The following is a 25,321-nucleotide window of genomic DNA, read 5'->3' on the forward strand; positions in this document are numbered from 1 at the left end:
CTAGTCGTTATACTAAGTTTATAATTCTATAAATTATTTGATTTTTATATATAGTATATGTATATAAAGTGTTTTTGTTTTGTATATAATTCAACATATGATTTGTTTATGCTTTAAATGGAATTTAAATTAGAAAAATAAAATAATAATAATATGGAATTAATTTTAAGTTGATTTATCACTTTTTTTTATATGTATATAAACTTTTCGTTACTTTAGCTTTACAAAAAATAATATATATGTAAGTATATGTAAGTATATATTTAAAAAAAAGCTTGAAATTTATATAAATTATTTATTTATCGTTTAACATTTACATTTATAGTTTAATAGAAAAGAGATGTCTATTAAGAAATTCGTTAGTTTAGTTGTGTTTTATATTCTTTATATAATGGACAGATTTAATAGTGTTTTTCTTTTTTTCATTTGTTTGTTATACTTTTATTTATTTTAATTGTTTTTCTCTAGATTTCGTTATTATTTATAATAGATTTTCTTTTTTTTAGTATAATATTCTTAATTTAAATGTTCTTTTTACATATAAAAGTGGAAAAAATGTTTTGCAAGTACATAAAGGGGAATTTCTTATCATTTCATTTCGTTTTTTAATAAATTAGATTTTTTTTATATATAAATTATTAGTTTTTTTTAATTTTTTAATTAATTTAACACCACTCAACGGTTTTGTAATGAAATAAATATTGTTATAAATATTTTTAAGGTTTTTAACATTAATATTTGAGACAACAAAATATTTATTTGTTTTTTTAATTGTATTTATTATTATTTTAAATAATAGGCCAATAATACAATACAAAATGGTCTTTTGCCTACAAACTTGCAATTTTTCTTAAAAGTTCTCAAATTACATTGTTGTTTTTTATTATTATTAATTATTATTAAGTTATTACATTATTTGTGTATATTATTGTTGAGTAGTGTTTTTATTTATTATTTAAAATGAAAAAAATGCTTTGAAAATTTAAATTTTTTAAAGTTTTACGTCTATAAAACACTTACACACGGTTTTAATTATTTGTATTTATTTTTAAATTAATTTTATGGTAATGAATTATTCGTTTTATTTTTCATTTTATTATTGTATTTAAAAAAATCTGGCTAAGTTATAGTAAAATATTGTTTAAAGATAGAGAGAGAGAGAGAAAGGGAGAGAATGGGGTTTAGAGAATAATAATAAGAGTTTTTAGAAAAGTCCACTCTTAATATTTAGCTTTTCTTATTTTTTTGAAAAATATTTGAGTTTTTCTTTTATTTTGTTTTAAATACAGTAGTACAGAGAATATAATTATAATTAAAGGGATTTTAATTCGTTATAAGAGTTTTCATATACATATTTTTATTTAAATAAAACAGTTGCTAAGTGTGGTAAGTCGATGTGAACAAGTGGACATTCGTAGTATTCGTCGGATGACTTTGTAAATTTTGAAATTACATATGTATTACAATATATTATGGAAATTTGAACTTTCTAATTTTTGGATCGAGTGAAGTAACTTTCCTGGTTTTAGTAAAGAATTTAAACGTTTTTCTTAACTAACTCCGAAAATATTTAAACATTTTTACATTCAAAACAATTTGGCATTAGGCAATTTAGATGCGCAAGTCTCTTGCATTTGTAAATATCAGAGGTATGCTCGGGTTAAGGAGAAGAACATTTTTGGATATGTTCTGACACTCGCATAACATTTGCGATTCTGACTTGAACTCGCAAGAGTTCTGTAAATTGCCATCGCAAGAATCTTGGTGGGTTCAAATCGCGAGAGTTTACAGAAGTGAAGCGATGTAGACTAAATCAAACTTTAATGAATCAATAAAATTATGAATTAATTGATTTAAATATGTTTTCTTTTCCTTTTCTTAAAATTTTTATTAAAAACATGAAATTTAAAAAAAATTTCTTTGGTTTTGTTAAATAAGAAGCTGATCTTAATGATCTTCGAAAAATGTATGTTGTAAAATGTAAGTTTTCCTAAAAAAATCTATACAAATATTAGAAATTTGAAATATGCATAGAGCAAATCACAAACAAATCACAGAACATGCTGAAATAATTTTGGAGATTTGCAACTCACATGCTATTTGACAATCGTGCTAGTGTCAGAACATACCTGTATATTTGAAAGAGAAATCTTTATATCTTCATATTTAAATAAACTTCACTGGAGGGGTTCACTGAGTAATTCGATTTCAAATGATACATTTCCGAAAATCCATGTTTCCATGGATCCGTGATTTCGAAACCAAAAGAAATTGTCAATCGTTTTGTATATTGTTTAACATTAAAATTTAATATATTTCCCTCAGTTTTAATTCCATTTCTTGGCATAATTCTGGTTAATCGTTTGCTATTTTTCATCCCGGAAAATATTTCGTTAGGAAATAATCAGTCATTGGTACAAAATTTATATTTAATATTAATTAATTCACACAAATTCTAACTATTTAATAGATTATTTAAATTAGAATTTATCATTTTCCATTTGAATCGAATTAAAATAAACAGTTACAAATTCGAAATATTATTTTTCCACTTTTTAAATTTTATAACTGTGTAGTCAGTCTCCCCTGTATAGTTTATTTAAATATAATTATCTTTGTTTTCCTTAACCTTAACACATTTCATAGAATTTTTCCTTGATATTCAAATAATGATTAATTTTGGTATATATCATATAAGTCTACTGGTTTCCATTTAAATAATAAAGGCGATTTAACAAAAGGTTGGTCCCTGTGTAAAGATTTTAGTCCGTTAAATCAAACTTCTTTTTAATCAACTATGAAAAAAAAAACTAGAAATATTGGGTGAGTTTCGTCTCTATGACTTGAATGCAATGGATATTGAGTTAAATGAATTATAAAGAGTAAAGGTTTGAAATAATTAATTCTATTTTCCAAATTAAATTAAAAAATCCTGTTAATGTATTCATTACGAATTAATTCACAGACTTAATACCTTGGAACTTCAAAAATATTGAATTCATTCGTTTGAGAATTCATTATTTATAGAATGAATTCCTTATTGAATAATTAAAAATTGTCATTAATATAAACCCATTACAAAATAGCTTTCAATTCAAAATAAAACTGAATGAAAAATTTAAATAAAAGCCTTTGAGGGAAGCTAATGAATTAGATGTTGGGAATGGATTTATGGAATGAATGACTGATATTTTTTAATTCCTAATAAAGATAAAATCATTTGGAACATATGTACTCTATTACTTCCAATTCACGGTATTTGACCACTTGTTCTCCAACTTTCCTAAGCAACTGTAGTTAATATTTAAACCTTAAAATTAGGATCTCATTTTGTTATTATGTATTTTGTTTTTTTTTTCTCAATTGTATTCATTTAATTTGGGGTAGGATTTTCTTCATAATTTTAAAATATTTTTTTAAGCCTCTTACAAGAAATAAAAGCAAATACATATGTATCTATATAAATAACACAATATCTATGTATAATATTTAAGAAAAAAAAAACAAGCAATTATATAAATGTAGTAAATAAAAAGAAAATTATATAGCAAAGTAGCATTACAAAAAAACGGCTGTATGTATTATTAAAAACAATAAACAATAATAAAAAAAATACTGTAGATTTATCTCTTGCAATTGAATTGAATGAAACACTTATTCTGGAATGTTTTAGTTATTTAATAAGGTAGTCGCGTATTATGTATGTTTGTATGTTTTTTTATGTTTATATGTATTTATGTATGTAAATATGTGTGTTTGTATATGTAAGATACTGAAACCCTTGTTTTATTAATTAAATAAAATTAAACCCCAATTCATTGTATGTATGTATATATATATAGTAAGTATATTTTTCAACATGATTTTCTTCTCGAGATCTCTAATCAAGAATAATCTCTTTTTGAAAACTCTATATTTGTCGTAAAATTTTCTTTTTTTCCTTAAAAAGAAAATCCAAGCACATTTTATTGGATCCCAAAATATATAAATTCGTTTTGTTTTTAAGTCGAAATTTAACGCATAAACATTTTAACTAATGTGGCAAAGAGGAAAGTGAAAAACAAGAATGATACCATGAAAATGACAGCCTTTTCTTGATCCGAGAAACGTTTGCGATTGGAATAGACCGAACTGAGTTTGGTAACGAAACGTCTTAGAGCACCGGCATTTTGATTGTGAGCGCCACCGCCATGATGATGGCCCAAAACATGTTGATGGTGGCTTATGGCAGCCGTTGCAGCTTGTAGTAGAATGGGATTGTTGGCAAACAATTGATTGGCGCTGGCAGCCAGCAGAGAGGCAGCTGATTGTGGATTATTGGAACTGTTACTGCTTGTACTCGAGGCTGTGATATTAAGTTGATTAGCGACATCGGGAAAACCGTGATGATGATGGTGATGATGATGATTGGGATCATCACAGCCGGCAAAGCTAGCAGCCAGTTCACTGGCCATACTGCCAATGGGTATAAAACCGATAGCATTACTGCCAATCAATAGCGTATTGTTGCTCGGTGTATTGTTGGCATTGGAGTTCTGATTCTTACTACTACTGCTGTTCGAACTGCTACTCGAACTGCCAGCTGAGGCAGATACGGAACGATGATGAAGATTTGAGTTGGCATTCGAATCGTTGCTACCACCTCCGTTATCATGATGGCCACTGTGTCTACTGTTGTGATGGGAATGTAGGGGATTGTGAAGATGACTATGTCCTCCCATATGGGAATGATGCGCATGGTGATGAGAATGACCATGACATGAGCCCGCTGCATGGCTGTTATTGCCAGAGGCAGCATTAAGGCCGGCAAACATTTGAGCTGCTGCACTGCCCAATAGATTACCATCAATATCGTCTAGTGAAGGTATGAGTGGCACTTGATGACGGAATGGTGGTGTGTATGCACCCAGCAAATCTTCTCCATTGCTTGTAACTCGTATGGGACAGACGCGAAATTGGTATATGCCACCTGGTTCTAAATTTTCGATTGTAAATTTGGTCTCACTGCCGCGGTATATCTGAAATAATTACAAATAAAGACTCATAAATGTACAGTGTATTGGAAAATAACCTTCAGCTAGGTATGTAATAAAATAGTTGTAATTGATTTAGCTTATATATCGATTTATAGCATTACTATTATTGTTAAAATATAAAAACTGTTTTTCAATATACTCGTATTTACATACCTTTTTAAATTCACCATCTTTGCCAATGGCATACTGCAGCATATATTCCACACGATCGGAGAACGAATTCTTTGAATGCTGCCATTCCAGTGTCAGAGGCACTCCCAACATTAGGTTACCCAAACCCGTTAGGAAACTTGGTGTTTCTGGTAGCAGTCCGGAAGGTATTACGCCAGCCGATGAGGAGGCAGAGGGCGAGCTACCACTGTTAGCATTAGCAGACGATGTAGACGCAGAGGAGGCAGCTGTTGGTAAATTTTGAGCAATACGCGGAGCTTTAATGCTGTTTGGTATACAGGCAGAGGTAGAGAATACAAATTCTTCCGAATACTCGCCTACACCAGCACGATCATTGCCGGCACAAATGCGGAATGTATAAGCGGTACGTTCTTGCAACTTGTTGACTTTGCACATGCAATTGGTGCCAGAGTAGACCACTTGGAATTCTTTAGCTCTTTGGACAAACATTTCCACATAGAATTTGGTGAAATCTAAATTTTTGCCATCGCCCCATTTTAGTTTGATGAAATTGTGACCCACGCCGGAGCATTCCAATTTGGGCGGTGACGGTGGTGAGGGCAGTGTAGTCAATTTGGCATAGAGAGAATAGGGACCAGAGCCGATGGCATTAATGGCCTGTACACGGAATTTGTAGGAAGTTTCTGGTTGTAAATTGGTGACGGTATATTCACAGGAATTGTCCGAAGTCATGATGGTGCGTTCAGCATATTCGATGGTATAGTTGGTAATATCTGAACCATTGCTTTCGGGCGATGACCAGCGTAGAGTGGCATCGTTCGATGTGAATTCAAAGTCTTTGATTTGTGGAGCAGATGGCACGGCGGCCGGCGTTTGGCAATTTACCAACGGTGACCATTTACTTACACCCGCCAAGTTGCAGACATTAACACGGAAATAGTAATAAGTAAAAGGCATTAGATTGCGTATATCCGCACTGGTCTGTAAACCCTGATAGCAAGAATGAAATGCCGATGAGGGAGGAGGTTGTGGTGTAGTTGACTCGCTGTCGCTTGACACGTTTGAGGCTGTGGCACTTTCTAGACGGTATTCTGTGATGGCGGCGCCTCCTTTATTCGCAGGTTCTTGCCATGAAACATGTAGTTGTGTAGCTGACTTGATGATGACCTTTAAAGATTCTGGGCAATTGGGCGCAGCAGCTGCCGAACTAAATTTAAACCAAGGCGACCAGGATCCTGCGCCTATGCGGTTAATAGCTCTTACTTGGACCTCATATTGATTGCCGGGTTGTAGATCTTTGATCACACAATAGGCATCTTTGCCCCGGTAAACAATGCGTGGTGTTTCCTGGTCCGAATATTTACGCAATTGTAATTCAAACTCTAAAATGGGAGCACCACCATTATATTCGGGTTTATCAAGTCTCAATACCGCCGCATATGGCCCAGGCGGATTGTCATAGTAGGGTGAAGGTGGAGCAGTAGGTACTACAGCTTCAGAGGTAATGTGGCTGACCTCCGAATATGGGCTAAAGCCACTGGGTCCCTCGCAGGAAGCTCTCAATTGATAGGTAGTGCCAGGTTGTAAACGATCGCATGTTGTCTCACACTCAACGCCCGAGTAAATACGATCGAACTTTTGACCGCCCACATTAATCTCTAAATAATAGCGCTGTATATCAGCGCCACCATTGTCGGTTGGCGGTTCCCAGCGCACACGAAAGTGAGTACCATGGATTTTTCCTTTAGCATAAGGCTTACCGGGACGACCTGGACGTTCTGGTGCTGTCTTATAGGCCACCTCATTCGACCAGGCGGAGGCACCGGCTTCATTTTCCGCTCTCAAACGAAAATAGTACAAGGTGGCTCTACGTAACTGGCAACATTCGTACGAACAGTCTTGACCATTGTACATATTCAAATATCCATGGCCAGAGGCACGATCTAGCATTTGTAAGACATAAATACAAGTAGCACCATCTGACTGACGTCTTTCCCAAACCAGCCTCAATGATGAAGAATTAAATGCTTGTAGTGTAGGAGGTTTTGGAGCTGATGGAGGATTACCCTGGGTACTAAATGTGCACACAGGTGAATAGGCCGAAGGTCCGACTTCATTTACAGCTGCCAAACGAAAGTTGTAAATGGTTGAGGGTTGTAATTTGGTCATTATGTATTGTTTTCCTTTAGTTTTAACAGCTTCTACAAATTTACAAGCTGCATCGTTCACCACTCGAGCCCCTGATTTACCCTCATCATATTCCAACAAGTAATGCTGAATGGACGAACCATTGCACAGAGGATTGTTCCAACGTAAATGCAATGAATTCTTGGTACACATTACGATACGAGGGGCGGCTGGACGATCCGGCTCACATGCTGGAGTTGTAAATTCTGTGGGCTCTGAGGCCGTACCATGCAAATGTTCATAGTGGACCTGTAAACGTACCACATACTCTTGGCCTGGCTTTAAATCCTGAACAATGCAATCGTATGAGGAACCTTTATACAGACTTTTATATTTGCATTCTTTTGCACGATCGCTAAGGAGGACATTGTAACGCAACTCTTGCATGTTTATCAATTGTAATGCAGACTCACTAATACATTGTGGTGCCTCCCATACAATCTTGGCCGAACGTGATGTGATGTCAGTTACTTCAGGTTTTTGTATAGTCGACAATTGTTCGACTATGGACGCCTGATAATCTTCTTCTTCGTCGCCATCGGCACCATTAACCCCTAAATTATCATCACCTTCTTCAGATGAAGCAACTGAGGAGGCTGCCTGTCTATTATTATAATTAGAAACATTACCATTACGTTGCTGTTGCGGCTGCTGCTGTTGTTGTGGTGGTTGTTGCTGTTGTTTACGTTGATTTTGATGATGATTGTTGCTGTTATTATTGTTATTATGTTGTGACCTTAAAGAACCATTATTATTAGTATTGTGACCATTCATTTGTGGCTCTTGGCGACGGGGAGACGGCGAATGTGTTGGCGATGAAACAGCAGAACCTAAAAGTTAATTAATATTGATTAATTTTAATGTTTAGAGTAATACAATAATATGGTTCATAAAGGAGTTAATTTGGAACATTATTATGTATATGCATGCATGTCATTTTTAAATAGTAATGCGATTTTAACAAATTTTTAAACAAAAAACACATTAAATTTACATTTTTAAAGAATTATTAAATAGTTTCAAAAATACTTACGTTGCTTATCCAGCTTTCTTAACAATTTGGTATGCTGCCTCTGAGTTCTTTCATCTTTGTGATAATTATTATTAGGTGGCGAAGGTGAATGATTGGCGGAATGTGATGCTGGAGAATGTTGTTGTTGTTGAGACGAATTAGCTACTGACGACGAAGATTGTTGCTGTTGTTGAGGTTGTGGTGTTCCGGGTTGAGGCGGTGGAGCCATATGTCCATGTGGCCCTACTTGATAAGGGCCGGGACCTTGGCCACCGGCACCCGGAGGAAACCCACCCGGTATAGGTGTATAATAGTGTGAAGTGCCATTAGTTGTCAGCTAAAATTACAAGAAAAATAAGACATTATTTTAGTTTTTCTTGTTCAAAAAACATAAATATTTTAATATGTACTTTTAATAATATTGGTGCTCCAGAAGACACTTTTAAATGTATACACTTCTCTGGATTTTCTTTATTTTCCATGATTTAATAGAAGAAAATGCTGACGTGTTTTTTCTTCAGCTGTTTATCAAAGATTTCAAATGTTCTAAGTTTGTTCTAACTAACAACACACAGTTTTGCAAAATGAAATATGTCCACGTATTTTATGTTTATATTTTGTTGTTGTTTTCTATATCAAACTTTCTTATCAATAACAAGTTTCTTTATTTATATTACTTTGTTTTTAAAAGCCTAAATTAAATTGTTTTGGTAGAATTGATTTTTTTCCATTTGTTAATGATAATTAAAAATAAAAATGTAAACAAACCATTCGCTTCTTCTTCTACGTATACTTCGAAATGATCATTCATCATGAAGTAATAACAAATAAAATGGGGCAAAGGAGAATTAACGATAACTAGCTGAGGATTTATAAATTAGATTTTACCAATACTTCTTTGCTGGAGTTGGAATTGGAATGGAATAGAAATTGCAATTTCTACACTTAAAAATTTTAGTATAACAACAAGTAAGAGAGCTATATTCGGGTGTGCAGAATTTTATATACCCTTCACAAATTTATACTTCAAAATACAAATTTTAAATATTTTTAGGTAACCAAAATTTATTTTTTTCGTTTATTTTTTAATTTTTTGTTAAAATTTTTTTTTGGAATTGTTATTTAAATTTTTTTTTGTTAAATTTTTTTAATTTTTTTTTTAAATTTAAAAAAAAGTTTTTGTTTTTTAATTTTTTTTGGAGAAAAAAAAATTCGTGTTAAAAAATATTTTTTCCTATTTTGACCTATTGTAGGTCCAACTTACTATGGTCTTATATACGTCGTTGCAAAGGTCTTTGAAATATCTATCATTAGATAACCATATAGTCAATATTACTTAGTAATCCAGATATAGGTCAAAAATAGGTAAAAAATCAAGGTTATCCTGGTTTTTCCCTCATATCTCAGCCATTTGTGGACCGATTTTGCTGATTTGAACTTCTCGAAAGCATGTCTGACAGAATTATTGAAGATTTGGATACCGAAGATATCTGGGGTCTTCAGAAAATTGATTTCAACACACAGATAGACTCCGCTATCTATAAGGATCCAGAATATATATACATACTTTATAGGGTCGGAAATGAAAAATGTAGAAATTACAAACATGTATATAGCCTTCTCACGAAGGTGAAGGGTATAATTAAGCTAGAGATATCAATATTATTGTTATTATTAAATAGATTTAGCAGCAATGTTACTATTTCAATCTCGACATGTCAATTTTAAGTTAAATATTTAAAAAAATTTTTTTGTCAGTTTCAGCGATTTTGACATTTAAAGATTTCTTTAAAACATTAATATTGTTTACACTTGGTAAATTTTGTTGTTACAAAATTGTTACGTTTTTACCTTTTAAAAACGGTGGTTTATTTCCTTTAAAATAACCGTCATATTGTCCTAATATTCATGTCCTTAATGTTCATGTTAGCAGCTTTGACAGTTAATGCTGCCAAGTATCCACTTATAACAATGTATACAAAAGCAGTTGGATGTGGAAACCCATGTTAAAATCGTTAAATTCAAATTGCTAGTGTAATTTCCTAATATATTTGGACTGTTCTCCAAAATTGGAATAATACAAAAAATAGCAAGTGTCATAAGGGCTTAAACAAAGCTAGGAAATACTTCAAAATAAAGACAGGAACATATTTTGCTTTTAATTGAAGTAAAAATTTATATTTTTTCATCATTTATATATACATATATGTACATGTAATTTTAGTAAACAAAATTAATAATTCAATGATCATCTTAAAACCTGGAAAAATTCAGAGCTCAATTACCTTCTTTGGGATCATTTATAATAATAGTTAGTGTATGTACAATAAATAATTGGTATTTGGTATTTTAATGTACGAACGTGGTAGTAAGTATGAGTGAAAACTTACAAAAATTAATGTATTTTTAAAGATTTTAAGCCTCATAATTTTTGGCTGCAAATGATTTCCTCTACGAATGTCAAGCTTACAATTAATAAAATGATATATGAGGAAACAAATAGCAAACAACTATCACTACTTGCTGCACAATAAACTACAAATAAATACTCGTACATACATGCATATGCATACTTAAATACATATAAATAAATAAATGAAAGAGTTTCAATAAAACATTATATAATTTTCATGATGACAGCTAACATATTGGCTTTTAAAATCCATTGTAGAGTATAGTTTGTATACAAAATATATGACTAAACTACAGCTACAAGCACTTCTCAGCCATTAAGACAACAACTTTTTCAAATCTCCATAAAGTACTTATGGGAAAAATGAATGTTTGCAAACATTATGAGTCTTTTATATTTCTTATTTTTTTGGGAGGCTGGGGACTTTATTGCTCTTGCCATTGTTATAGTTAGTTACATTCATATTTAGGAGTTAGTTAGTTATACTACATACCAAACAAATTTCATAAATATAATTCATGTTTGTATTTATGTACAAACAAAACATAGACAATTGTATACATTTGAGACACAATTCTTAAAGTTTATATGAATTGTTATACAATAAATTGAAAATTGCATATAAGGCGCCATTAAAATGCGGCATAAAATTTTTAGAGATTTTGGTGTGTTTTTAGTGCTTTTTTTTGTTGGGTTGTTAAAAATTATAGATTGCTGCAGATATTTGTAATACATTTGACTTCCAACCAAAAAAAAATCATAATAATAAAAAGACGTTAGTTATTCTTCAATGAAGAGATAATGGCCAAGCGTTATTTTATATTTAAACATAAATTTTTGGTCTAGGAAAATTTCAAATAAAAAAAATATCATCAAATAATATGAAAAAAAACCTCTAACTAAAAAGACAACTCAATGCCAATTTGTGCTTATACTTGTTTTATTTATTTTTTTGTTTGAATTATGGTATGTTTGATTTTTTTTCTTAACAAAAAAACCCTATAATGCTGCCAACTTTAAAATAAACCCTTGTCTGCTTTTTAAAGGCTAGCAGAAATTCAAAATTTAACTGAAAAATTTTGTTTAATAAACAAGTTATTTGTACAAGTCTAGAGTTTTGCAACGTTATCAATAAAACAAGATTTAAAATTGGATTTAAAAAAAAACTCATTTTATATTTATGATTACTTCAAGGCCGTTTCATATTCCTAAAAAACAAATGTTGTGTGTAAAAAACACTTTTAATTTTTTTTCTGTGCTTAAAAGAATGTACTACTTTGACGTGTAATTAAATATCATAATAAACAAGCAACTTGTTTGTATTATAATCATGTAATTTTCTGCTTAACTTCCTTTTCCCCCTCCCCCTCGCAAACATGCTTTGTCCTACGTTAACAAGAAGCTTGTTGGAGATTTTTTCTACTTTACAAAAAAAAATGTTGCTTCAATAAAATTACCGGTTAACCAACCAAAATGCGGGTGCAACAATTTGGCTGGCTGACTTAACTCTATAGACAAACTTGTATACAAATAAAAATATAAAAAAAAAACAGAAAAAATCTTAAATAACAACTACGACAAAGAGGCGTTTTTGCTGGTGCTGCTGCTGTTAGTTAGTTTGCTGAAAAGCGTATTTAAGCAAAAAAAAAAACTAAATAAATATAAATAAAATATCGTGTTAAACTACTTGTCATGCCAAATAGACTGTTGAAAGTTTCAACAAAAAAACGAATGAAAAAGGATAAGTTGTCAGAAAAGTGTAGCGAAAAAATCCGAAATTGTAAGATAAGCTTTAATTAACACATAAAGGACCTTAAAACCATTTAAATTAAATAAGTTTAATACAAAATTCTTTTAAATAATTTCTATCTAAAGTAAAACTTTGCCAAAATACGTTTTCAGATACAATTTTTATGAATTCTTTTAAGATTTAAAGTCTTAAAATATGTAGATAAATAGCAGAAACCGGAAGTTATTTACAGGCATGCGAGAGAGTAATCAAACTTTTGGGCACCACTTGATAGTAGTGCTGCCAATAAATAAACAGTAAATTGCATGTGAAGTGTACATTGCAAACAATTTAATCAGTGGTAACACAAATACAGTGTCAATTATTCGAGTATTATGTTATATTCGAATACGAACAAATAACGAGTAAAAATATTATTCTATTCGGATTCGTGGCATACATGGGCCTTTAATCGAAATACAGATGATCTTTAAAATTCCAGAGATAACATGTTTGCTGGATCTTTATTTCTTTAATCTTCTGGACCTCAAACTTTATGATGCTGATGAACATAAAAGTAACCCTCGTATATAACAAATATTTTTTAATTAATTCCTCCACATTTAAACATGGCATTTAAGTTACATTTTTTTCTCTCACGCACCATCAGCAATAAAAATTTAACTACAACAAGAACAAAAAAAAAAATGAAAAATCAACGACAACCTGCTCATAATTTAATTTCCTTTTTTATAACCTTTTTTAAATTCGTATTTATTTTAAAAGCAAATGTTTTGTATATAAAAGGTATTTGAATTTTATAAATTTCAACATGTTTAACAATTTTTTTTATTACATCATACATATTGTTAAAAATAAATCCACTACACACATAAAATAAAAAAATAAAAACATCTAATTAGCATACAATGTGATTTTAATGGCTAAAAATATTAAAAAAAAAGAAACACTCCATAGCCACAACCATATAACATCTGTAGAAAACTTTGCAACATTTTGCAGTTATACTGAAAACAATCTGCAAAAGAAAAACTCGTACAAATCTTGTTAGAAAATATACACTTGTTAAAAAACATGGTTTTGGTAACAAACACACAAAGAGAAAGATAAAAACAAAAAAAAAAAAAAACAATTTGTGGTTTACCCTTCGCTTAATTTTCAGGAAATTTAAAGAAATAATAACAATAACAACAACCGTAGCAGTACAAAACAAAAATCTCATTACCTACAATCAAAACAATAAAAAAAACAAAATGAAAAATATGATTCTTTATAATTTGATGTGGTTGCTGTTGTTTTGTATTTCATTTAAACAATTTTGTGAACAACACTTTCATTTCTTACTTCAAGCGTGACACAAACAATGGCTTCAAGTGGAAAAAATGTATTAAATACATACGAAAGTACAAACATTTAACAAACATACCAACAAATTACAACTCTGCACATTTACAGGTGTGTGTTAGGTTTGTTTGTTTGTTTTGCATTTGTTATTTATGTTTTGAAACAACAACAACAGTAATGTTACCGTTATTCATTTCTGTTCGTTTGTTGGGAGTGTGCGTGTTTTTTTCATTTAACTCAAGATTATGAGTTTTATCTTAATATTTCTAAATAAATGAATTTAAATACATTTTTTGTTTGTTGTAGGAGGACGATTGGAAAAGTCCTTACAAAATTAACAATTATATTCGGCTAAAGCTGGGTTTCCGCATACACCGTAGTCGGCGCCGATAATGAAAACTGAAACTGAAAAATAATTAAAATAATTTCGTTCCTACAGCACCGAAAACAACCTACTTGAAGTTGTTTTCGTTCCGGCCCCAAATGACAGGTTTTTCTTTACTGAACGGTGCCGTTTCGTTCCCAATTTTCGTTGCCGATTTCTGAAACGAACTTTTTTTCGGTGTGACAAAAAAAAACACCTTTAACAGGGTGACAGGGTGCTAGATAGAATATAAGTTTTATATGTTTTGTGCTAATGTTCCCATTCCTTTGAAAACAATTTTCGGCCTGCTTTCGTATGTACATTTGTAGGTGGTAATTTCACTTAAATGTTTTTTAATTTACATGAAAAAAGTTTATTTTTTGGAAACATTATTTAGTATTTCAATTTTACTTTTAATTGTAAATTACTTAAAGCATACAATTTAACATAATGGATGTTAAAAATATGAAAAAGTTTACAAAATTTTAATTAGCAACGATAAGAATACATAAAATTAGCCAGAGAATGATTAAAATTAGACACGGAAATGTTGGGCAAGTAAATCATTTTTTATACAGCCCAGAAAAACCTCGATAAAGATTTGTAGTATCAACCGATTTTTTTACCAATCCAATGATTTGGTTGCACAGATATAATTTTTCGGTTTAAAAGAAGAATTTCGGTAGAAACAACCAAAGTTTTGTTACCCGTTCTATAATTTTGTACAGACAACTGTAAAATTCCTTCAATCATTCGATCAGCTACAAATTCGGTTGGTACTATGTTATGTATAAGTCCTTTCTTATTTATTAGATTTCTTAAATGCATACACGAATAAAAAAACAATATAATTCTCATCAAGTTTAGAATATTTTACTTATAAGTAGTTTTTTCCAAAGGCGAAGGAGCAGATTACGCTTTTCCCGTCGCATTTTGCCTTCTATTTGTAAGCGTTCGTTGTAAGTACTTTCCTCAAATGACGTCAACGTGAGTTAATATTGAAAAAAAAAGCTGGCTATTTATTAGAGTCCGACTGAATATTCGGTTTCGGATTAGGCCAAAAATCGGTCTAAGTCTATAGAAGACTTCTGACATGTATGTGACAATAAATAAATATTAAATATCACATTAAAAATACCTAAACTATCATTTTAAAAAGGCTTACGATTGACGCTAAAATATAACTTAAAAAATTGATACGATGGTTGCTCATAAATAACACTTAAAATAGACCTATGCTTTAACCTAAAATATCTCTTAAACCCGAAGTACTAATAAACCTAAAATATCACTTATAAGAGACCTATAAAATATAAAAGATACCAACGATTGAACCGAAAAAATAGACCTACGATCGAGCTTAAAATAATACTTAAAGTGACTTTAGATTGAACTTAAAATATACCCACGATTGTACCTAAAAGAAACTTATATGATAATGCTTATGATATAAATATAAAATATCACTTTAAAACGACCTATGATCGCTGAGATATAATGACTTTAATATGACCTATGATTGTCGACAAAATATCATTTATAAACCCCTATGATTCACACTAAAATATCGCTTAAAAGACGATTCAATATCAAAATATAAAAATATTGAAGCAAAAATATCACATTAAAAAGATCTACGATTAAAGCTAAAATATCACTTTAAAAAGATCTACGATTAAAACAAAAATATTACTTTAAAAAGATCTACGATTAAAGCATAAATATCACTTTAAAATGACCTACGATTAAAGCCAAAACATCACTTTAAAAATACCTACGATTAAAGCCAAAATATCACTTTAAAAAGATCTACGATTAAGCCAAAATATATAACTCTAAAAACCAACGATTAAAGTCAATATATCACTTTAAAAAAACCTACGATTATAGTAAAAATATCTCTTTAAAAAGACCTACGATTAAATCCAAAATATCACTTTAACGGCCATTCTCACAATGTACGATTAAAAGTTAACGTGAACTTTAACCGCAAGTTAGGCTAATTTGAATTTCACAATGTACGATTAATTCTTAATTGACACTATTTAACAACAAAGTTGCTGTTAAATATAACCGAACAAATTTCGCCGGTTAGCATCTTAATTGTAAGAAATATAATAAATGAACATGGAAAAACATTTATATTTTTGTAATATTTATAATTTTTAAAAGTGTAAAGCGAAGAAAAGTAAATTTTGCACGAGGTGATCCATATACCACCCGGATATTGCACTTACAAACCAAACAACAAATGTGCACTTTTGCTTGTTGGTTTTCAGTAATTGTTGTTCAGTTTGTTCTGTAAATTTTATAGTTAGGTACCTTCATATTTTTGAGTTTTATACGTTTTTTTTATTATACCACTAAGAAAACACAAACTATTATTTTTTATGCCGTCTTTTAGACAATTTTTTATATTTCAATCTTTCATTACACTATTTTTCGTAAACAAATGTATGCATTATTGCCATACTTTCTACTGAATGCTTTGGTTAAGTAATCAAATGATGGTGAAACGCAAATCGGTAACCGTTGGTTAAATGGTCCCAGTTAAAGAAACCGACAGTTAGTTAATTTTCCGGTTAAAATGAAATAATCGTACATTGTGAAAATGGCCGTAAAAAGAGCTACGAGTGCAGCTATAATATCACTTTAAAAAGACAATTGATTGACGACAACAATGACAAAATATCTCTTCATAAAGATTCACACTAAAATATCGCTATAAAAAGACCTACGATTGAGTCTAAAATATCGCTTTAAAAAAATAAGATTTAGTCTAAAATATCGCTTTGAAAAGACCTACGATTGAGTCTAAAATATCAGGCAATATAGCATCGAATACCAGTAGTGGAGATGATAATAAATATAAAAATTATTCAATATTTTTTTAAAAACCAAATGTATTTTTACTTATTCTAACGTTTTGTATTACAATCTTAATTTTCATAAAAAGTGGACTTAGCTCATTAAGCTCACGATATCTTTGTTGTTACTTAATTGTTTAAAAATATGTTCATCTGTATACCGGCAATATCAGGCAACCAAACATGTTTTTTTGATAAAACAATTTGTTTGTTCTGTAATTTTATAAAGAATTTAATAATTAATTAATTACAACAGTATTCGGTGCCATGTTCAGTGTCATAAACCTTTCAATTGTTAATTAATATCTAAATTTCTAATCTTTTTTTATTATTCATGTGTTTGTTTGCAGTTGTTTTCGTTTATTTAGAATGCAATTAAAATTATACCATAAACTCTTTTGTGTGAAATATTTCTATTAATACGTTATCATGATTATTTTAATTTAATATGTATGTATTTGAACAACAATATTAATTATAAATTATTAACATTTTGTATAAAAAAACAGCTTTTAAAAATGTTTATAAATATGTAGTATATAAATAATGAAAATAATTATAGTTTTTCTAAATATAGATTGGCATGTTTAAAAATAATTATGCAGAAAAACAATAAACTGGTAAAATATATTAGTTAGAAATTAGGTGACAGTTAATTTAATTGTTTTTAAAATATAACGGTATTAATAAACTGCAAAAAATACTTTAAGTAGGATAAAAAATATTTAATAGAATAATTTTAAAAATCTAAAAAAAACTAAAATAAATACTCTACTAAAACGAATTGAAAACGTTTGAAATCTTTGAATTGTTTAACAAAAATGTTTTATTGTTTCATAATGAAAAAAATTGTATTAAAAATACGCTAAAGTGGGAAATCAAGGCTGCATACATGTGTAAACCAATATTTCGAGTATTTTTAGAATATTAGTAAACATATTAAGAAATTGATGTAAACAATTTGAGAATTCTACCATTTAATTTATTCGTAATAATGTAAAATTATTTAAGTTACATTTCTGATTCCAAAACTAAATATGCCATTTTCATTCGTAGTTTGCTAAATAAATAATATGTGGTTCAGCGAAGATTAAAAACTATACACATTTTTTTTTTTGTAAATTTATTGTGTTTAAAATTAATATACTCTGTTTCCGTTTTAAATTAAAATCAAAATGTGTCATGTATTAACTGTTAGGAAATATATACATGCATATGTTTTTTGTTGTTGTTAATTTTTATCATATTTTCCACTTAATATTCATCAGACAATATTTAAAATGCTGCTAGTAATCCTTTATTTTATAAAAGTTTCATAAGTAAGCCATTATATAATTTGAATTTGTTTGACATATAAATCCCTTTTACGTAAATGGTAAAAATGTAATTGGATTTATGAGATATTTAAATATTGTTTTTACAAATTTGTATTATGACATTTAAATATAGAGTTTATGATTAAAAAATGCGAGATTTTTTTAAATTTTTAGCTGTTATTTTGAAACATTTGTACAATATAAAGTTATTCAAAGTATAGGCCTTTGTAAGCTATGGCCTTTTCCCATATTTCTGGCAACATATGCATAAGGAAATCCTGCATTGCCAACTTATGTTAATGTACATAACCTAATTTTAACAATTTCACACATTTATATTTGACATTAAAAATTCTACAAAAAAATGTAAATAATCAATAAAGCAACTCTTTTATTTTGTATTCCCATACTAAATTTAATGAAAATGTTTTAAAATTTTACATAAACTCCTATAAAACATAAAAGCAAAAGAAAGACGACTAAAAAACACACCAAAACATTGTTAAACTCTTGATGAAAAATTGAGTTTAACACCCTGAAAAAAAACAACAACAGTTTGAATGAAACACAAAGCTAAAGGTAATAAAAAAGAGTTGAGTTTAAAAAAAATTAAAATTCCAAAAAAAAGAAGAAAAGAAAAACTGTTGATGAAAACCTTTCAACTAAAACTTTTATAGTTGAGGGTCAACTGTCACGTCAAACACCACACGTTTTATAAAACCGAAAAATGTAAATTTTACAAAAAAAATAAAAATAGAAAACACCATGTTACGTTTTTTCATTGCTGTGACTTTATAACCCTTTTTAATGGCAAATTCTATTAGTTTTTTTTTTTTTTTAATTTTGTTTGTATATTTTGGTATTTATGTATGTAAAGTGAAAAAAAAAATTTAAAGTGGCCGGGGTTTTGGTAGCGCGTTGCCAACAAAAACACATGAAACCATGTAGAAAAATGTACTAACAAAAAATTCCCTTCATAGTTTAAAAATTAATATGAAACTACAAAAAAAAAACAAAAAAAAAAAAAAAAGTAGTAAGCATACTCATTAACTTTGACCTACATGTTTAATACTATTCTGATTTTTTTTACACAATAATTGTTGGGGTTCTTTTTAAAACGTTTACACTGGTTAAAATTTAAAATTAAAGAGAATTTTTATTTTAGGGAAATAATAAATTAATTCAATTTGAGCTTAATTCAATAAAATCTTAATGCAGAATTTTTTTGTTCCCTTTATTTATTCCTCGAGGGAACATAAGGCTTCAACAAGATATTTTCAGAATTATAAATGTCAGTAATTCATTCCATAAAAGCATTCCCAACAAAGCACATTCGCTAGCTTCATTCTAATTTTTGTTAATTCAAATCCAAATTGAATTAAAACATTTGTTCTTCATATTATTTGTTTTTGTTTTGCTTTTAATCATTTACAAAATGAATTGAAAATATTTGAAATTAAGTTTATTTTATAAAGAATTAATTCTTAAAATAATGAATTCTAATTACTACTAAGGAATTAAGCCTATGAATTAACAATTTTATTTTGTAAATTGAATTACGAATTAATTCTTTGCAACCCATGTCAGTGACAAATTTCGGTCAATAGGATTAAATGTTCTAGTTTAAATGTTGGTGTAATTTAGAGATGAGATTTCAAAATTGAATTTAGTGCCAAATTTGTTTCAGAAGTGTAACAGAAACCAATCACCTTTATTTTTCCAAATAATTTAGGATAAAAGAAACTACAAACGTTTGATAAAAATTATATGGAAAGAACTTTCCGGAATCCTTTTTAAAAAAATTTCGTTTTATAAAATGAGGCCATGACTTTTTGTTTTTAAATTCTTTATAAGAATTTCTTACGTTTAAAAATATTTAATTTTATAAAATGAAGCCCATAATTTTTCTTTTTAAATCGCAGAAATCTGCTGAGATATTGTATTCATTCCCTTTATAATTCATTTAATTCAAAAGCATTACAATTCAGCTATTTGATGTTATGAACTTGTTCGAACTGTTAACATCATATGTAATCGATGTAATTGTCACACAAAAAGGTAATCATTTTAAAAAATTTCAAAGAAAACTATGAACATCCATACGTTTTCCCCACACAGAAGAACATACAAATATTTATGTCGTAATTCTTCCGATTCGTCAAGATGTGGGTTTAATATTTATTCTTAGACCTTATTTGTGTTAAACACCGTGAAACTTATCCCAATATCGAGAACCAACATTTTCCTTGCTGGTGTAAACTGTTTGTGAAGAAACACATTACTGCCATAACATAATATGCGAGAGTTTTGTAATGTGGTAACTCTTTGTGGGCAAATTTTTGACGTTTCTTCTGTTTGCATTGTTATTGTGGCTTTTGTTGTTGTTTTATTAATATTACAATTATTATTAATATCATTATGATGATAATTAATTATTTCATTTCAAAAAACAAACAAACAAAAAAAAAAATTCCTTAGTCATGCCGGTGATGAAAAGATGTTAAAGTTGTAATGATTTTTCAGTTGTTGTTGTTTTAATTATTTTTAAACAACAATGAAAATAATGAAAAATTTATGCAAAACCATATTTTTTGTTGTTGCTGCTGCTGCTGCCGTTCATTATTTACATAAAGTACACCACAAATTGTACGTTACACAGATTTTGCGGTTTGAATACAAAAAGCAAAAAAATAAAATACAAAAAACAATTAAATACAAGAATTCAACATGTTGCATTTATTTTTCTTGTATAAATGGTATTGTGTAATTTCCGTAATATAAACATAGAACCGTATTTACAAGGATATTAAGTGGGTTAAATACAAATTTAATTGGTCTGTTGAAGTGTCATGGCTGCTACATTAAAATTGTGACAATTATTAATAAATTTTTAAAATGTTTACAGATTTCAACATAGTGCGAAAATATCTTTAAATTATTAGCAGGGAAAGGGTTAAAAGTGGCAACAGTTAATGGTTTTGGTTGGCAAATCAATGGTTAACAACAGAAAAATAATCAGGGCTGTTCGGGAAAAGAAAATTAAGGAAATACTTTAAATGTTTCCAAAAATATTATAATTTAAAATTGTTTTAATTTAATTGCATTTGACAAAATAGAAGAAATAAATTGAAAGTATAAACAGGAATAATGCAGAATAAAAATTTAATTAAAAACCACTTTGTCACAGATTTAATGAGTAGACGGCTAGTTTATTATATTAAATTAACATTTGTGTTATAGAAATTAACAAAAAAAAAAATTTAAAAATATTTAAAATTTTATCTAAAAAATGTATAAATTTGTTAGCTTTAAAAAAAGACAATCATCAATTTAAATTAATGAGAATACAATCAAACAAACAAAATTAACAATTAATTTTTCCAATTAAAATAATACATACATACAGATATTAAGTGACTGACTAAATTAAATGTCAATATTTTTTGTTATTTAAAAAAAATAATAATTTTTTCTTTAATGCAAAAAAGTCAATATAATAAATTGTGTTTTTTTAACATTTTAATAAATAATTAAAAATGCAATTAAATATAAATAAAATAATTAAAAATTTGCTAACATTAATAAGTTATTAACAGTTGCAAAGAGTTAGCATTTATATTATAAAAATGCTATAAAAAATTTATAGATTGTTATGAAAACCCCAAGAATTTTAAATAAAAAATTACTATAGCTAATAAAATTTATATTAATATATTTAAAACATTGATAAATAATTATTAAATATGCAAACAATTTAAATAAGCATTTGTTTTAAATACTAAGGTTAAAAAAAGTTATTTTTGTATAATATTCAAAATCAAATTAACTTTTATCTCTTAATCATTCCATTCGTGATTTTAAAAGTTTAGGGTCATTTTAACCCCAAGTGCTATTAAGGGTTAATTTTATTTTTTCTACTGTTTTTGTAAATACTAGACTTGTTGTTATATTTTTCATAAGTTTTATCAAAATCGGCCCAAAAATATATAACATTTCGCTATCTTTCCATGAGAAATTCCAAATATTGAAAAATTTGACCTTTGACCTTCACGATTTAAGGGTTGACGTTTTCCGATTTTAGTAAACCTTTCAGACTATATTTAAAATTACCTAGACTACCATTTCATTAAAGAATTTATTATGAATTAATACATAGGCTTAATTCCTTAGTATGTACTTCAAAAGTATTTGAATTTAATCCTTTGACAATTCATTACAGCTATCTTTCTTGCTCTATAACGAATGTCATAATCTCAAATAAGAAAATTACGCTCAATTTTACATGATATCGAATGCGATAATTCGGACCCAGATATATTAAGTTTTTTTTTTTAAATTTCGAGAAATAGGATGTTTGATTTTTTAATTAAATTAACTAATTATCAAATTAATACAAATAAAATATACAACGTGTTTGTATTTAGTGATTAATTAGCTTTTTTTCTTATTAATTTGTGTATAAAATTTGTATGGATTTTCCATGGAAATGATAAAATTACTTGCATACGTAAAATTTAACGTCAGCAAATAAATATGTACCACAGTATTTGCTAATCATTCATGATTTCTGAGAACTATAAAAATTATACAACAATATTTACTAAAAAAAATAGCAACAAGTACGATAATATATTGGATAATATATAAAATGAGAGAAACATTTTAAGCTGGCTTCAATAAATTTAATTTAAATAACAATAGTTGTTTATAGTTTATAAGTTCTTTTGACGTCAAAAGTGCTATTTTATAATAATAAAATCAATTACTACTTATTAGGAATTTTGGGGGATTTTACAAACTAATAAATTTATTTGTGTTTATCTAATTAAAATCATAATAAACCTGTTTATATAATTAAGTAACAATTTAAGTTTTAGTTCCTGAAGTTAAAATATAATTCCAAATTTCATCCTGAATGGGATATCAATTTATACTGAATAGCAATTTATAATATGACAAGTTAACATCATGTAACTCTATAATACAATAATTTTTTCAGAGTTTTCAAGCAAAATTCATAATATTATTGTAATTGAGTTTAGAATTAATCCTTAATATGTATGTTAGACAAATAACTGCAATAAATAAGAGAATGTAAGAAGAAGAAATAAATATTCAATGGAATATAAAATTTGATTGAAGCTAAATTATCATTTAACTTCATATACCTAAAATTCATTGCCGTAATTGATACTATTTTGCTACTTTTATCATTCTAAGAAATTATATTTGATTTATTAATTAATCAGAAAATATAAATCGAACATTATATAATAATTGAAATTAGTATTAAATTACTTACATAGTTCTCAAAAATATTAAAATATCTGCCTTTTGTAATTAATTACATTTATTTGTCCTATGACTTTAGGAATTGCCAACTGTTTGTTTTGAGAGAGAAGAAAGGGAGCGTCAACATTTACTTGCTCAATTCGTTTATAAACATACACAAAACCCATAGTTGTATTTTGCTTCACCATAGAAAGTAGTAGAAATAAAAAAATAATTATATTACTTTTGTTTGGAACAAATTTTTATAAATTTGATAGATTTATCTACTAAAATGAAAAGATCTTTAAGAAAATAATTCCTATATGTGGTAAAAAAATTAAATATTATATTAGTTAACTGTTGAACTTTGTTGTTTTTTTTATTTTTTGGAAAAAAAAATTTTCGAATTGTTATTTAATTTTTTAAATTTTAAAATTTTCTTTTTTTAATTTAAAAAAAAAATTTTAGATTTTAAAATTTTTTTTGGTGAAAAAAAAATTCGGGTTAAAAAATATTTTTCCGATTTTGACCCATTGTAGGTCCAACTTACTATGGTTTATATACGTCGTTGCAAAGGTCTTTTAAATATCTATCATTAGATATCCATATTGTCTATATTAATGACTTAGTAATCCATATCGAGGCTGTCCTGGTTTTTTCCTCATATCTCAGCCATTTGTGGACCGATTTTGCTGATTTTTAATAGGAAACTTATCGAAAGCATGCCTGACAGAATTATTGATGATTTGGATCCCGAATATATCTGGGGTCTTCAGAAAATTGATTTCAACAGACAGACGGACATGGGTTAATCGACTCCGCTATCTATAAGGATCCAGAATATATATACTTTATAGGGTCGGAAAATTATATTGTGGAAATTACAAACGGAATGACAAACTTATATATAACCTTCTCACGAAGGTGAAGGGTATAACAAGTAAGAAGGAATAGTCGGTAAATGCAAATTTCGGAAGTGGGCCATATATAGGAGCTATGACTAATTATGGGCCAATTGACATGAAACTATTTAAATACTGAATACCATTTTATAATACGAAGACAAGTATATTTTACACATACGCAGCAAATTGAATAATTTTATCACAGTTTTCAAGCAAAATACATAATATGGTTGTAAATTGCAAATGAATACAGAAATAATCCTAAATATTTATTAGACAAATAAGTTCTCCTAAACCGATGCACAATTATAATGTCCATAAAGTATGCTTTATTTTATTGCAGGCGATAAACAAAACTGTTTACATACATTATTTATATTTAGCAATATTGTTTTAATAACAATTTATTTTATGATTGTTTTTTTGTTGGTGGGGGATTTATGCAAATAATAGTATAGAATATAAAATTTTTAAAAGTAACTGATATTCGTTTGTCAGTGTAAGTGTAAAAAATTGGGAAATATAAATCATGTGTGTGAAGATAAATTTAAATTTATTTAGCACAGACCTAAACCACATATTTTAGCTCAGCCCATTTTGCAGTTAACAGAGCACTGTTAATCACTTAACAGTCATAATACTTGAATTATAATAAACAAATTTATACCTACAATATCTGAAATAATTTCAGAATAAGAAAAAAATGGAAAAAATTAAAAAAAAA

The 25,321-nt window shown here is 28.3% G+C and overlaps 1 protein-coding gene across 3 annotated transcripts in view; it reads right to left on the minus strand.

Moving 5' to 3' along the window:
• Positions 1–3,835: 3,835 nt before the first annotated feature.
• LOC135951934 (fibronectin type-III domain-containing protein 3A-like) overlaps positions 3,836–25,321 on the minus strand; it is a 387,209-nt gene continuing 365,723 nt past the window's right edge. For 2 of the 3 annotated variants that reach the window (XM_065501687.1, XM_065501688.1), the window contains exons 4-6: positions 8,389–8,704; positions 5,190–8,185; positions 3,836–5,018 (exon numbers count right to left, since the gene is read on the minus strand). In XM_065501687.1, the coding sequence (XP_065357759.1) occupies positions 4,014–5,018; positions 5,190–8,185; positions 8,389–8,704 (4,317 nt within the window). In that variant the 3' untranslated portion in view covers positions 3,836–4,013. Of the gene's footprint in view, positions 5,019–5,189; positions 8,186–8,388; positions 8,705–8,777; positions 8,927–25,321 lie in introns of those variants that run through there. The other variant, XM_065501689.1, reaches the window with a different exon arrangement.

The sequence above is a fragment of the Calliphora vicina genome, chromosome 2, assembly GCF_958450345.1.
Source record: "Calliphora vicina chromosome 2, idCalVici1.1, whole genome shotgun sequence".
NCBI classification, from domain to species: Eukaryota; Metazoa; Arthropoda; class Insecta; order Diptera; family Calliphoridae; genus Calliphora; species Calliphora vicina.